At 47.4% G+C, this 16077-nt stretch overlaps 1 protein-coding gene across 1 annotated transcript in view; it reads left to right on the forward strand.

The window, feature by feature from the left end:
• Positions 1–8973, forward strand: part of ILDR2 (immunoglobulin like domain containing receptor 2) — a 35597-nt gene extending 26624 nt beyond the window's left edge. The window contains exons 7-10 of the mRNA XM_035315258.1: positions 1523–1636; positions 3222–3432; positions 4366–5044; positions 5567–8973. Coding sequence (XP_035171149.1) covers positions 1523–1636; positions 3222–3432; positions 4366–5044; positions 5567–5602 — 1040 coding nt within the window. The 3' untranslated portion in view covers positions 5603–8973. The remainder of the gene's footprint in view (positions 1–1522; positions 1637–3221; positions 3433–4365; positions 5045–5566) is intronic.
• Positions 8974–16077: the final 7104 nt, after the last annotated feature.

Below are 16077 nucleotides of genomic sequence, written 5' to 3' on the forward strand. Positions count from 1 at the left end.
ATACAAATAGACTAGGCAATAGTTCAAGATCTAGTAATTTACTTTACATATACACAGTTAAAATCCACAGTAAAGCACTTCCTCCTGAAGCAATTTGCAGGATTATTACAGGAATTGTTCCACCAATTTCTGTGGCAGAGCATGGTTATTTCATAGTGCACAGACACAAGCACAGCAGTTTAGGACAGAAGGTGCCTAAGAACACCACTGCCAAGTCCTTGTTCAGCCCACACTGCATACTATGCAACGTACTACCAAACCCATATGTTAGGTACGGATGTATCGGGGTATGGGATAAAACAGAAGGAAGAGGTTGGCTCACTACCACCGTCCAAGTATTTTTTAAAATAGTGCATCAAGAGGAGGGCTCGTGCAACGCTGCAGTGTTCACACAAGGGAATACACTAACCCCGTGCAAGGCAGACAGGTCCGTTTTGTAGTGATAAGCGACTCATCCTTACAGCAGTGCTCTAATGAGGCTGAATTTCAGGGTTAGCTCCTTGGGACTGAGACCTGTGTTTCTATCAATCTTCGAATAGCCTCAGGCTGAGACGTTTCTTAAACAATCTGCTATAGAAGCCTTATTTTCTTCGGAGTCCTAATAGGTTTTTGCTTGCTGACTGTAGACTGGCCTTGAGGTAGCCAGGCTATTCACAGGCTTAGCACATAAAGCGTGCATGGAGCCAGCCTGCCAGGGTTAGAGCTGCTGTGGCTCTGGGTGTTTAGGAGCTTCTTTTCTATGCACAGGAAGGCGGCAAAGCCAAAAAAGCTGTCCAGACTTCCCCTGCAAGTGGAGCCCAGCACTTAATGCATGTGTGAAACCTACCTTTTCTGTAAAATATGGCACATAAAGAATGCCAGAGCAAGCAGTTTCGCAGTTACCCAGTGACCTGATTGGCCGCATTATTGGATTTGGTATAGATCTCAGTGCGATGTGCTTTATGGGACTTTCTATGTTTCCTTCCGTGTTCTGGAGCATCTCCTGCCACATGCTTTTCAACCTGTGTGAGCAGAATTCGTAGGGCTGGGGAGTGTGGAGTGCTCCTGCAGAGTGACAGCTCCCACATGCTCAGCCACCTGCTTCCCCTGCAGCCCGGGAGCTCACAGTCCCTGCTGCATAGAGGAAGCCTGATCTGCTGGCACTGCTTCTCCCATACCATGACAAATCCTTTCGGTAGTGCTAAGGAAGGGGAAGAGACTGCTACCTTTCTCCCTGCCATCCTCTGTAGGAGGTGGAATCACTGTGGCAATGTCACCACTTGATGCGTTTGGCTGTGCAGATCGGGCATTTCCAAGCCATTTTTTGCTGTTGCTGCAAACTTTCTAAACGATGCAGCTGCTCACAACTTCACATCCCACCTTACAGACAAATTTCTTCTGAAGCAAGGACTGACTCACTGTTTAGGAAGATGCAGCCTACCTGCCTGCAAATGGGAGCTCAGCTGTAGAAGCAATGTTGTCTGAAAATCTCCTCGAACTTAAATGTGTTTTCCTCTAAATCCTTTTATTTTCTCCCCAGCAGTGCGCAAAGGGTACAGGATCCAGACTGACAAGGAAAGGGACTCCATGAAGGTGCTGTACTACGTCGAGAAAGAACTGGCTCAGTTTGACCCAGCTAGGAGGATGCGAGAACGATGTGAGGAACGAGAATGCTTTGATTTTGTTTTTCACTGACCTGAAGAATACTCTGCAAATTCAGAGCTAAAGGTTCACTGGCTTTGTCTTAAAGCTAGCCTCTAGGATATTAATCTTGGGATGGATAAAGTCTGGATCTTAGGAATCTACAAATAGGTTTTGATTTTAAAGAGCTACTGCTCGCTTACTAATCATCCTTCATTAGACTAAACAAGGTGTGGGAGACTTAGACTATCATGAAAATTGGCTGCTTGGGTAATTGAGCATCATGGTCTGAAAAGCCAGGTCTGTTTTGTAGTGCCCTCAGGATGGTTTGAATGATGCATAAAGGTAGTTTGGAGTGGTTGTTGCCCTGCAATAGGGACTACAAGAAAGATTCAGGAAGCAAGGGGATTGCCAGGAGGTTTGGTGACACCGGTCAATGTAAGATCAGAGGCACTATGTGCAGCAGCCCTGATGGCTTGGCAGTCAGATACTGCAGGTGAAAGGGAGGGGCGTGATGCAAGCTCAGAAGGGAGCTTCTGCTGGGAATTCATCACTGTCTTCCTATTGCAGGATTTATTTATCCTAAATAAAGCCGAAGGGGTGTTCAGTGGGTGTCAGCACAAACCCTAGTGGGGATCTTTCTGCATTAGGAGACAGAGGTGCAGTGGTGGGACAGTTTATGTGCACCAGGAGGGCCTGCAGTGCTGGTGTTTGTCCTCTAGCTGTTCTGAGGACAACAGCAGGCTGGCGGGCTCGGTTCCTCCATGCAGCATCCGACTGATGCAGAGCTAACCCATATTAGGCACTGGCAGAGGCTCTTTTAAAACAGACACGTGAGATCCTGCAAATCAATGAAGGTAGGGGCTTTAGGGAATGACATTACATCAAGGCTCTGTACAGATTAGGCATAACTAACAAATTATATGTACTTCTAAAACAGTCATTGCTGAGCACACTGTCTTCTCCACCCACAAGATTTACTATAAAAAGACCTCTCCAGATTGGTATGTCAGGCCTCCAGATGTCAATGTGCTTGACGGGGTAGAGACTGACAGTGATTCAGACTGTCTCTTACTTTTTTTTTTTTTTTTTTTTTTTGAGGGGGTTGTTTTTGTTTTAACTGAGCAAGTCAGGCCAATTCCAGAGCCAGCTTGTCTCACACCAGGAAAGGGGGAGGTGGCACAATTGCTGGGATGATGCACCACCAAGCACAGCGCCCACCTTGTGAGGGTGGAGAGCTCACACGTGCTAGCGAATCAGGGCTGAAGGGGGATTTCTGCACAAAGACTGAACTTGGTTGAATACAAGCATCTGATGCCAGTTGAGATACCCTTAGAATATCCTTTCTGGCTACTGGTTAACCAGTTCAGAAGACCTGTAGGTCCAACATCAGCTCTGTGTCCAAACTGAGCCCCAGGAGTCACACAAGGGTTTGGACCTTGGGTTCCATTTTGATTTTTTTTTTCTAATGAAGGGCAGCTCAGCCTCTGTCTGAAAAATCTGCAGCCGGGCTTTCCACAGCCTTCCTGTCCTCTCTTCTCCTCTCCCATATGCTACTAGATGATACCTATCTCATTTCATTTCTGCAACCTCCCCTTCAGATAACAACACCATCTCTGAACTCAGCTCTTTGCATGAGGACGACTTGAACTTCCGACAGCCGTACCGCCAGGTGCGGAGGAAACCTCTGCCTCCGGCAGGAGACCTGGATGGGGATGCTGAGTACTGGGCAGGAGTGATCGGCGGGGGCAGCACGTCAAGATCACAGGCTGTCTCTGATTACAGAGATGAGAGGGACAGTTTCCGGCACAGGTGAGGAGGGCTGTGTCTGGGAGGTTACTGTATCTGCCAAAGTAGTAAGGAAAGGAGAAGGGACAGATGTACTGGTACTTTTTCTCTGTACCGTCCTGCTCTGGTCCAGCCTAGTAGGATGGAGGGGATGCAGCTGGAGAGAAAGGTGGGGATGGAAGATGTCGTAGGTGAGGACAGAATCGATCTGATTCCTACAGGTCTGCTGAAGCCTCCGCAGCTGGGCAGTGCTAGATACTGACACCATTCCAGGTAGGATGTAAAAGTGAGATAAATAGGAAACAAAGTCACCTTCCCAGAGTGCTCCCTTGAGATCTGTACCTGATCCCTCAGGCACTTTTCAGTGCTGGTGCACTGTGTTAGAAATCACACGCTGGTGCTTTGGTGCACCAAGACCTGTATTCCAGGTCTGAAGGGCCGGCACTTTGGCCCCTAGAAGAGATGTCATGTGGTTCTTCCCTCATACCAGCAGCCCAGTCTCCCAAAAGGAATGGCAGGGATTTAGTCCCCTCAGTACTGGACCGTTGTGCCAGTTCACTCCCTTTAAACCTGCTTCAAAATTGCCCTCCTGTGAGCTTTTGTAGCCAGGTTCTTGGGTTTTCCCAGCAGGACATACACCTCCAAGTGCTGGGGCTAAGGGAAGAAAGAAAGTTCAGCCCTGCCCAGCGGAGGACAAGGAAGGTGCATCCCGGGGTTAATCTCTGGTAATGTCAGGCATGTAGAATCTGAGCTATCCACACTAGGCTGCCCTTACAGTCAGCAGAGGGAAGTAGGCTCTTCTAGGATGTGATACATCTCTTCCTACGGAAGGGATGAAAACAGGTCAGATGATTCATGCCCCAGGAGCGCCCGTTTCCCTCCATGGTCTCTGAAGGCTGCCGAGGGGATGAGTGCAGCTGAATCCTGGCCTCTAACCCTACCTTTTCCTTCCTCCAGCCAGCAGAGATCCAAGTCCGAGATGCTGTCCCGTAAGAGTTTCTCTGTGGGAGTGCCGGCCGTCTCCATGGACGAGCTGGCAGCCTTCGCGGAGTCCTACAGCCAGCGGGCCCGGCGGGCGGACAGCCAGGAGACTCGGCGTTTCGAGCGCTCGGAGTCGCGTGGCGGAGGGCTGCACCACCAGGACAGCTCCCTGGAGGAGTACTACACCAAGCGCAGCAGGGGGAACCGAGAGCCGCTGACGGACTCGGATCGGGGCTGGTCGTACAGCCCGCCCCGGAGACGGGCCCACGAGGAGAAGCACCTGCCCCGGCTGGTGAGCCGGACGCCCGGAGGGAGCCAGAAATACGATCACTCCTACCTCAGCAGCGTCCTGGAGAGGAAATCCCGGAGCTACGATGAAAGCGGTGACCGTTGTGAAACCCCCTCAAAGCTGAGCTCGCAGCCCAGCCAGAGAGGAGGGGGAACGTATTACGCCTGGTCACCACCCTCTACCTACAAGCCCGAGCCGTCGCAGCAGCAGTCGCAGCAGCCGCCGTCGTCTGACCAGGAGGATGGGGAGGACACCCTGCCTCCCTACAGCGAGAGGGAGCTGAGCCGAGGCCCTTCGTACCGGGCCAGGGAGCAGGCCTACCTCAACGCCTCTGACAAGAAGAGGAAAAAGGAGCCCAAGAAAACAGTGAGGCCATGTCTGGTGATCCTGATCCAAATACGCTGAGGCGTGAGCCGCCAGGCGGGGGTCACAAAGCAGAGTTCAGGAGCAGGGGGCTCTCCAGGAGAGGGCAGAGCGTGGATGGAGTCGGAGTGTGGGGAACCCCAGATAGCACGAGGAGCCCTGCAAGAGACCTCAACGGGATCATAATAAAAGGGGTGAGGTGACAGATGCCTGTGGGTGCGTGCCCACAGCTGTGTGCACGTGTGCCATGCACGCCAAAGGCATCTGTCACCTAGGATGCCAGCAAGTGCGAAACATCCTGCCCCAGTCTGGGCTTGTGAGGGCTGATGAGACTGGCTGCTGGGGAGGGGGAGCCAAGAGTAGCTCAGCTCTTGACCCTGAGCCAAAATGGCCTGTGCAAGAAAGAACAGAGGGTGTGAGCAGAAAGTTGTCACTCTCCAGTTGTGTCTCTGTCGAAGCTACATCTGTCTTTGTCCATCTGTGGGTGCTTTCCTATTGACACTTGTCTCCTCTCTTTCCTCTCAGAACGATTTCCCAACGAGGATGTCCCTCGTGGTGTGAAGTTGTGGACATGTCATGTTGATGGGCTGGATACCACAAGGTGACTGTGGTGGAAAAGATACAGAGCAACAAGCAAAACAGGCCCCCGTGAACCTTTGCAGCCACCAGCCTGGGACTCAGTTTCAATCATTTATTTCATCAGGGGGGCAGAGGCTTTCCTAAGAGACAGACTCCCACGAACAGCGCCTGATCTCAGAGGCTCTGGGAGTCTGCAAGGAAAATGAGGCCGGGGCTCTCTCTGGCACCCTCCATTCTGCGCTGGAAGGCAGCCACGTCCCTGCTGCCCCTGCTGCCCTGAACTACGAGCGAGGCTGCCTTTGTGCCTCTCGCCCTGTCTCACGTGCAGGGAGAGGTCCGTGTGCATACCTCTTGCTCTCTCTGTCTCCTCTCTTCTCTGTTTGGATCAGTATCATCCCATGCTTAAACCTGGAGCCTATTCAGCATCATCCCCGTGCTGGGAGGAGGCCTCATTCTTACAGCTGCAGACTGCCTCCAGTTGATCAGGCCCTAAATTATGAAAGAAAACCTACATCCTTTCAGACACCATAGAGCAGGGACTGATGAGGTGTTTCTTTGGCAAGGGCTGAACAGAGAGAGAGAGAGAGAGAGAGAGACAAGTATGGGCTGGTTTGTTCAATATATTTAGTTATGTTCATTTTGTGATGAGAGTTGCAAGTGAGATTGATGTATTGTTTTGAAAGTGGATCAAAGTAGCTTTTCTTGTGATGAGAGCATGATGTGTTTTTCTCCCCCATCCCCAACTGTGGTTTGTTTTGATAAAGTTGCATTTTCTTGCAGCTGAGCTATGGCCCTGTAGAGCTTCAAGCTAGAACACCTACACCACCCTATCAGAAGCAGTGCTCTAGCTTTGCTGGCGTTCTGCTTCCACCAGACCTCTCTGCATAGCGGCCTTTTTGTTTAAAGAAGCAAAAGGGAAAAGATTGCAGTGAGAAGGCTGCAGATCTCCATTCTGTGCTATTGGTATCACTCCTTTCTGGTCATTGTTCTCAGGCACTGAGCAGAGCAGTAACAGCAATGGATAAAGAATTAACGCTGTGGATGAACACAAGCTTTGAAAGTCACCTTTTTCAATTACAGTCGTTTCAGTCACTACACTTGTGACATGATTTTAGTGGCTGTTGTCTCAGGAACAGCTGAATTTGGAAGTGAGTGCTTCGCGCCATCTGGAAGCCTTACATTCTGGATTTCATAGGGTATAATGCAGTCTGGATTTCATAGGGTATAATGCAGTCATTTCTTTAATTTTTAGCTGCTAAAATCATAATGCGAGGGAAAACGGTGGGAATATTTTAAGGTCCAATATCTTGACTGCTGTCAGGCCTAGAAACGAATTAGTGCCATGTTGTGTTACGGACATTGTCAGCCTCTGAAATGCCATCTCTCTTTTAACTCTGGAAATTTGGTAGCTACCTGGCCTCAAATTTGTTAGGTGCTCACTCTAGCAATACGTTTTTGAACGCTGGATTAATGAACATCACTGCAGTTCTCCATTAAAAATTGCAGATTACTTTCTGTACGACTCCTTCCGTATGAGTTCACCAGGAATGGTCAGAGGAGAGGGTGAATGATCACAGCTGTCATGACATTCCAGTGTTTCACACTAGGTGAATGATACAAGGATGTCTTTCTTCTCCACGCTTCTCTATAGTGGTGAGTGCAGTTTTGTAAATTCCAGTCCTGGGTCTTCCTGGCCAAAGAAGGATTAGCCTGTAGGGGCATACTATACCTGTCTCTGCTTTGCATTGTGGCTGGAGAGACTAAACTGTAAGCATTTTGATCTTTTCTCATCTTTAATGTATGTTCCTAGGAAAACCACAGGATGGTTAACAAAAGGCTGGCAGGTGGTTTACATCTGAGGTCTCCAATGCCTCAAGAAGCATACAGAGCTACACTACGTGCCATTTAAAATTAAATACTTCACCTCTGACATATGCTGATACAGCCAGCAAAACTGGTATTGTTTTGTTGGATTGGAAAACCTTGGGAACCCCGATGTTAGGATTTTAGGGGAGTTTATCCTGCTGTCCTTCCATCAGACATCCAGCAGCCCCAGGAAGCATTTTACATGGAGATTTGAATGTGTGTCTGCAACAATAATTGTGTCAGAAAGGGGCCAAAACAGTGATTTAACATCCTCTGAATACCTGTATCTTTTAAATCATTCTGAAAGCCAGAGCTTTCGAAATCTCATTTCATTTGTGTCTGTCCCTTATCTCAGTCACTGTAGTTGATTTGATCAAGCCCTCAGGAATGAGTTGTGTATATTAAAAATGCAATCCTTCCCCTCATTTATCTGAATCACTTTTGTTTGCTTGATGCCTGGTACTTTAGTGTATTTGCACACTGTGTTTAGGAAGTTGCCATTTTATTTACCTAGCATGTAGAAAAGTAGTTGTAAGCTAATTCTCTTAAGAGAACAATTTTAATGGTAGGAACAACTGTTCGTAAGAACTGTCCAACATTTCTTTTGAACCCAAGTACCTGGAGTAGTATTGAAGATTTTATGATGAGTGATTCTACAAGCTTCACCAGATGATAAAAAATTCAGCCTCAGAAAAAAAGAGCAGGTCTTAATTCCCTAAAGTCAGATCTGGGCAGCACCCATCAGTTGGCTGTGCCTTTGCTCTAAAATTTTACGTTTCCCAAATACGTTAGCAGCCAATTCATGTCTCCCTATACAAAGGAATTCTCAGTTACTGATGGTGTGTGTCCTGAAGCCATCTTTATTTTTCCCACAGGAAATGTGTCTGCATTGGCACCAAATGGACCAAATCAGAAAGCAAGGGGTGACGTAGAGCAGGGCTTTCATCTCCATAGCTACATAGCCCTAATGGTTTGTGACTCTTGGGTAAGCAGCAGAGAGGAACAGGGAGCCAGAGGCTGATCGAGGGGCCGTAAGGAGTCACTTGTTTCAGAGAAGAGGTAGCGGTAGCTTTGTGCCTGCACCATCGTTCAGAGCACCTGCAGGATGCAGGCGCTGGAAAATAACGAGCCTGATTACTGCACTTAATCTGACGTGGGTGTACCGGGGTCTCAAATTATAAATTTTCCAGTGATCAATTTTTATTGCTGGCATAAAATTAAAATCCTTTTCATACAGGATACAGGTGTCTGAGTCATGTCAAGGATGCAGATGGTTTTGTGGCCTTAAAATGAAGCATCACAACAGTGACTAGCTAAGAAGACAACTAAGATGACGAGTGAATCCTGTAAAAAAAATATGAGCCCTCAGAGCAACAGCAGGATCGAGGATCAGCAGTAAATCTGGCTGTGCTGTCGAAAATGTTATCTGGGCTACTGAAAAAAGTTTTGACGTAATGGAATGGGAAAATAAATGCCAACGGTGATGACTTCTCAGTAATCCCATTATTCCTTTAAGGTACATTGCAAAATTTCCATGTGCAAAATTTTTAGTGCAAATATCCTCAGACCAATCCACTTCCACTGAAATGGAAAATTAACAAAACTAGCACCTTGAATACTTAGAAACTTGGAGAAACTCCAACAGACATCAGAGACATGGCTGGCTCAGCCAGCCAGCCAGCATTATTCTTTGTGTTAGCATATAATATAAGGGAAGGAACTGAAACTGTAAACATCATAGCCCGAGTTATTAAGTCAGAGACATCCATCGGCAAGGTGCCCCAGGCACACCTCACCTTTTGTGAAGCGTGTGCTGAGTTTCCCTGGAAGGTTTCTGCTCCTGCTTTGATGCATGGGCCCCTCAGCAGCTCCATGCATCGTGGCTTTAGCTCTGGCTGGTGACTCTGTGGGTACCACTGCCATGGGCCAGCAGTTACCCTGCTTCCCTGCCCTTTTTTTTCTGACAAGTCCTCTCTAGGTGGGTAATACCAGTTCTCCTGCAACAGAAATAAAATGAATGGTTTTGCAGCCAATGAAGACTTTAACATATGAATCCCCTTCAAAGAGTCACCTAAAACTGGCCAGAGAAATTTGTGGGAGGGAGCAGCAAAGAAAATATCCAGATCAGGCACCTTAAGATGAAACTGGCCTTTTAAAAATAGAAAATTCTCACTCTCGGATAATTTTTTTCGAGGAGTTTTAGGAGAGTTAACCACATATGGATGGCACCACTGGCATGTGACCAGCCTCCTTCTGGCATTGCACAGAAAAGCTTTTCTCGGCCAAGTTGCCAGCCTACTCCTACGGTTGCAGGTTGCCTTGAGCGCAGTGACTGCTCCCTCCACACGTACTCGGGGGGGTGTCTATATGTCTCATTTTAACCCAAGGTCCCCTCAAAAGCTGCTTCTCTGAAGAGAGGCAGGGCAGCCCCTGGGCTGTACAGATACGGATCCCTAAGAAGGAGCAATTACAAAACATTTTGCAAGCCAAACATAGCCACAGACTTTTACAGGTACATAGACACAGGGTTTATCATGCCTGGGCTATTCTGAAAATAAATACAACGTCATGGAGTCTGTTCCACTGAGGAAATGCGTAGATCTACCTTCTTTTTCCTCTAGGGGCCTTTGACATGAAGTTGTGGGGGAGGATCTGCTCTTTGGCACTAAATACAGGTTTGGGACATGTGGAAATGAAAGCTGAAGTGGATATAGCTCATTCCTTGACGGGGTCTAGGAGCAAAGAGGCCTTTGGCATAAGCCAGGTGCTGCAGAATTCCTGAAACCTGCGGTACAGCACCGGCATAGGTGCTTTCTGCAGCAGCTGTGCCACTGAATTCATCTTCATCTTCACCCGGTGGTCATGAAGCCTCTTTCCCATTGCCTGGGAGATCAGGAAGGACATCCCTGTACATAATGGGACGGGGTGGCTATCAGCTTTGATACCACCTCAAAAATGCCAGCTGAATTGCCAGCATCAGACACAGAATGATCTTAAGAATCAAGTTAGCTGCTTCTAAAGGAAGGACTCTGCCATGACTCCCATTCTAGTTCTCTTGTGATCTTTAAAACTGCTTTTGGACATTCGCCCCAGCCTGTGCAGGGACCTCTGCCCCTCCTCTCCCTGTCTGCCAGTCATCTTGTGTTAAGCTTGTAGTCCCTCCCTGACCACTCTGCTTGCCTTGGCTATTTTCAGATAACCTTCAGCTTCACACCTAGGGGTTCCAGTCAGTTTAGATGTGGGCCAAGTGGCGCTTTGAAAAAAGACAACAACAAACAACACCCAAACAACAACAACAATATCAAAAAACACCGTAAAAGCAAAATAAAAACAAAAATTAAAAACAAAACACTATAAAGGCAAAAAGTACAGAAGACACAAAAGAAAACCCCAAGCCTGCTCTATATTCTCTGAAGCCCAAGCATGGATATTACTGGAAATATTTTAAAAATTCTAGCTGAACACAATTTGAAAACAAGTAAATATTGTTTTCAACCTCAGGGCAGCTGCAGTAAGCTCTGGAGTGCAAACAACAGAAGCAAATCTCTTCACATTTCATTGTCCTTGGTGAGAGCAGTGGCAGAGGGAAGCAGCGTTTTATGAGTCATAGAAAGTAAATGGGATTCCAAGATGCTGTTAGTTACATCTGAGTTTAAAAGCATGAATTAAAAGTTGACAGGCTCATTTAAAAAACAAAACTCAGGTCAAAGAAGTGGCAAGGTTTTCATCTCCAGTGCCTCTCGGTGGATCTCTGCTCACTCTGAGAGAAAAAACTTTTTTTTTTTTTTTTTTTTTTTTTTTTTTTTTTCCCTGCAAAGCCTTTACTTGAGAACCACAAGCCCTCTGTGCCCAAAGCACGATATGAGTGTGCAGAAGACAGGAGGCTCTTGTGCACCCCATCTCTGTCACACCTGTGGAGCACCCGTGCTGTCCCCATCACGCATCCCAACAGGTGACAGAATGCTGGGTGGGAGCCAGGTGCCCTGCTGCCATGGGCTTTTCACAGACCCTATCGAAATCCTCAGCCAGGGATATAGTCCTCTTGCTGTTTATCAAAGAGATATTTGTTTAGTTTTCTATTTTTATTGTGGTTGCTTATCTGCAACAATTGTTTCTTCCCCCATTATGCAGTGAGTGAATGGCTTTCTTGCTGTACTCAGCTTTTGCTATTTTCCTTAGATTTCCTTTCTCTCCTGTAATTAATCTTCAAAATGGGGGGTGATGGTAAGACAGACCTACCAATGCTGTGTACAATGAAAATACAACACTTTATAGCTTTTTGGGACACATCCTCAACCCCAATTACCATGCATTTACTATGCTTGCAGTTTCACAGTTGTTGCTTTTGAGTTGTCACCATGGCGAATAAAAGCAGGAAAAGCTACCACCAATCTGCCTTTTTATTATCCTGCAGGCAAAACAATTTGCCCACTTTTTGCTAAGAAATGAGCAGTTGACTTGAGTTGACATTTTTTGATTAAGGGATGATACAACAAAAAAATTCCAGTGGAGCAGCAGAGCCCTTCATAAATATCTTAGCTCATGGGATAACATAAACAAGCACGTTCTGCCCACTGTCCCTTCATACAAGAAATGCCTCGATGTACCCTATGGAGATTCACTGGATTCTTCCCTGGCTTTGCAGACCTAAAAGCTTCTTCCCTGCAGATTTTGTTGAGGAACTTTACCTTTTTTTTTTTCTTTTTTTTTTTTTTTTTTTTCTACAGACACGTTCTCTCATTTTGGCAGTTTGACCTTTTTGTCCTCATGTCTGCAATACTGTGGATTGATGGTTCTCCTCTCTCCTAAGCAAGTGCCTTCATGCAGCCCCCGTCTCCCTGTTGTAAATAATGGATGTGGATTCTCACCGTTTGCGGGTGTAATCTGAACAGCATTTACGTGTTCAGATCCCTATCTGCCAGGCAGTGCCAGCAGGAGCAAGAAGAGCGTGCAGCACCAATGGTGCAAGGACCGTCACCTCCTGGCTCTTCAGTTGCCTCCCTGTGAAGAGGGAAGCAATCCAGAGCCGCCTGCTCCCTAGGGCAGTGCTGGCCAGGCCCTGGTGAGCCCAGTCCCACTCCTGCAGCCACTCACGAGTGCTGGGCTGCGTCGTCAGTGGCCCTGCTACATGCTGAGCTCATGCCACAGCTTCTTTCCTTAGCAAACATGGATCCAGGCACAGGCTCAGTCCTCACATTCATACCCTACCAAGCCAACAGCCATGTCCCCTAGCCTACAGACACCTGTAAGCAAGCTCCATCCTTGGAGACCCACCAGACCCCTCAGCTTGGAGCACAGAGCTGAGGGGACACACCCCTGCCCAATGCCACCCCTGACCCCTCTGTGCTGGGGAGAGGACTTGGGGGGACTCGATTCTGTCCCTGCTTCACCCGCAGCTGCCCGCCAGCCTGGTCACCCACTTTGCTTTTGGACGCCTGCTCACACGCTGTGGAGTGGCCCAGGCCTGGACCCTGCTGCTCCACTGCTGACAATGGGGACAGGCACCCAGGGGCCATGTGGTAATGGCCCTGTTCATGTCCAGGCCAAGGGCTCAGAGGCTCTGAAAGCTCTGCTGGTGTCTTCTGGTGTACATATGAGTCTGCCGGTGTACATATGAGGTGTTCAGATCCAGTTGGGCCTGCGTGCTCTGCTCTAGGTGTGGGTTGGTGTTTCAGGCCCATTTCTGAATTAGAGAAATTAGCTTGAAAAAAAAGAAAAGCCTCACATGGCAAAAGGACCACTTATTACAAGAGGTGTTGTGCTTTCAGTCAGTCCTTAGTGCGTGGCAGAAATCCTTCCTGGTTACTTCCCAAGTTCACTTCCACCAGCCCCTCTCCAGAGCAGCTGTTGGTGATTTTCATGTCCTTTTTATCACATCTTTTCTGTGAGCAACAGATTTGTCAGCATATTTACCTCTCAATAGGTACTCCAGGGTAGCAAGTGTCTGAGTTCCAACTGGATGCATTCTATACTCAAGAGCCTGCTAAATGGTTAATTTATTTAGTCATAGAATCATAGAACGGCTTGGGTTGGAAGGGACCTTGAAGGCCATCCAGTTCCAACCCCCTGCCATGGAGAGGGATGAGTTTCTTGAAGTACCCCGTATCCTGGTAAAGCCAGAGCTTGTATTTCTACAGGCCTCAGTCCTACTCACCTTGGACTTCTTAGAAGTTTTGGCAAGGACTTTAACCTCCAGGAAGGTGGAGATCGGGTAAACCTTAAAATGCTAAAGATTTTACCTCTTACTGATATACTGTTGTGCCCTACCTAAGGACAGCTGCACCTATTTGTCGTCACTAAATTGATATACAACCACAAAAGACACTGGTGGTCCTTGCAAACAGCATCCCTCCTGACTGCAGGATGTAAGGCATGGCTGATGCAAATCAGCCAACAAGCACTGCCCAGAGGCCTCTGGCACTGAAGGACTGGCATGGCTCCACCTGGCTTGCTGCTGCCTGCCACAGGCTCCCCTTAGGGAGCAGCCCCCTGTCAGCACCTTGACAAGGAGCACCTGCCTCTCGTCTTCTGACCAGTAACATTCTGCAAGGAGGATGAGCTTATCTATATAAGCTCTTCCTGGTTTCTTTTTAAACTTTTTGGCAATCTTAGATTTTGAAGGATAGGCCTGTAAAGTTAAGTTCGAGGAATACCTTCCTAAAATGCAGGACTCTAAAAGTGTCTGTGTGTACCTGGTTACTGCGACGAAGTGCGTGCCGAAGGGATGTATGGGCCTGCTACCTGGAACAGTTTTCTTTAGAACTTGGAGTTCTGCCACCTAGTGCTGAAACCATCAGCAGAGTCAAGCACCCAGGATTTCTGTGGAGGTGAAACAACTCAAATTAGCAAAAACAATCTGTGAGCATCTTGGTGCAGCCTATTTACAGAGGCTGCATTGTGCACCCCCTGAGGCAGCAACAAATGATGCTATGCGGGACCTGCATCTCTGCTGAACAACTGAGCCGCAGAGACCATGAGGAGAGCACCTGGTCCTGTGCACAAATAGGCCTTCACCTAATGACTGGTGTGACAGAACGTGTGTGGGTAGCAGACTCGGAGACTAAGGTATGCTTTAAGTAGTGCCTTTTTTTTTTTTTTTTTTTTTTTCTTCTATAGAAACATGTTTTTATATATAGTCATTTTTGTGTTTAGTTTCTAAGCAGAGAGATCAGAGGCTGCCTTCTGTTCAGCCCAGTATGGTGCCTGAATAGGGAATATGACTCTCCAGTTTCCGTAGCATGCAGCTCAGGCTGGTTCTTGTAAATAGCTGTAAGAGGAAAGTTACTGCAGTAGAGCTCTGTAATCAAGAGGTCTCCACGAACGGCCTGCTCTCCTGATATGAAACACTTCTTAATCAAGCTAAGGTACCATATTGTAGCTGAAACAAAAGTGTCTCAACTCCCCTCATCACAACAAGGTGTGGAGTTACAGTGCTCCCAACAGCATGGGGTATTAGAGGCCTTCAAACAAGTTAGAAATCTAAAAGTTTCAATACTTGGGCATGTGCAGCACACTTTTCAAAACATATTTGAAAGGCATTAGCATGCTTTTGTACCACTGCAAAGATCTTTGAAAGGAAAAGTGCAGGTAGAATCCCAAGTATTGCCTGGCAGGCCTGAGATCTGGCCACTTCTGTGAAAAGCTCATCTTCACTTGTAGGCAAATCAATAACAATAATAAAATAAAACAACACCCACAGACTTTGCAGCTAAGCTTAAGTGGTTCCTGCTTGAGCATCTCAATTACTCTGATTTCATGATTAATCTTGTTCCAATTAATATCAAACCCTGGTCAAAATATTAGATAAACTGTTTAAGCTACTGAGGGAGGACACTGTGAAGCAGCTGGTAGTGAGAGCCTGGAGGAGGACAGGAAAGCAGCTGCCTGCAGATAAGCACTAAAAGCAAGCACAGGAGGAAAATGGGGTGTGTGTGCTGGTGTGCTTCAACACATCAAGTGGCAATGCAGGGAACTGAGAAATGTTGCATGAATGTTGATAATCCTAGCTGATTACTCAGGTTATGTCTGCACTGGTGTTTAATATAGTCCAAGGGAGTGAACATGGGTGCCCAGTCCCTGATCATCTGCTCTGCATAACAGATTTGTGCACTTCTGCACTGTATTGCAGAGTGAAATTGCAACAGTCCACAAACAGTAGCTCTTAATTGTAGCCAAAGGACCACCTCTTGATCAGGGCAGTCCACTAGGATATCCTGCAGCAGTGACATGTCTTGGAGAGCAGGGAACAGATCTACCAAGAGCAATGTGTGGGTAGTGCCCTGTCTAGCTAGGTGGCAACCTGGCACTTAGGTATCGTGAGAACCAGCTCTCCATGAAATCATGCAGCTACAGGCAACTCCTCACAGAATTTTAGTTGCCTTTCCTGGAAGGAGGCTGGTCCCAAAATGGCCTACTGCCCTTCCTGCCTGCTGTAGCTGCTGAATGCATGACTAAGAGTATATAAATGAAAGGTGTAGGAGAGAAAATGTCCTCAGCTGTTGTTTCTTACTATGCTGGCATTCCAACTCAGAGGCAGAGGGTTTCAGCCAGTTTATGGGGGAGAAAAGCAACTGCCATTTAGAATCAATATC

The sequence above is a fragment of the Oxyura jamaicensis genome, chromosome 1 (assembly GCF_011077185.1).
Source record: "Oxyura jamaicensis isolate SHBP4307 breed ruddy duck chromosome 1, BPBGC_Ojam_1.0, whole genome shotgun sequence".
In the NCBI taxonomy this organism is placed as follows: domain Eukaryota; kingdom Metazoa; phylum Chordata; class Aves; order Anseriformes; family Anatidae; genus Oxyura; species Oxyura jamaicensis.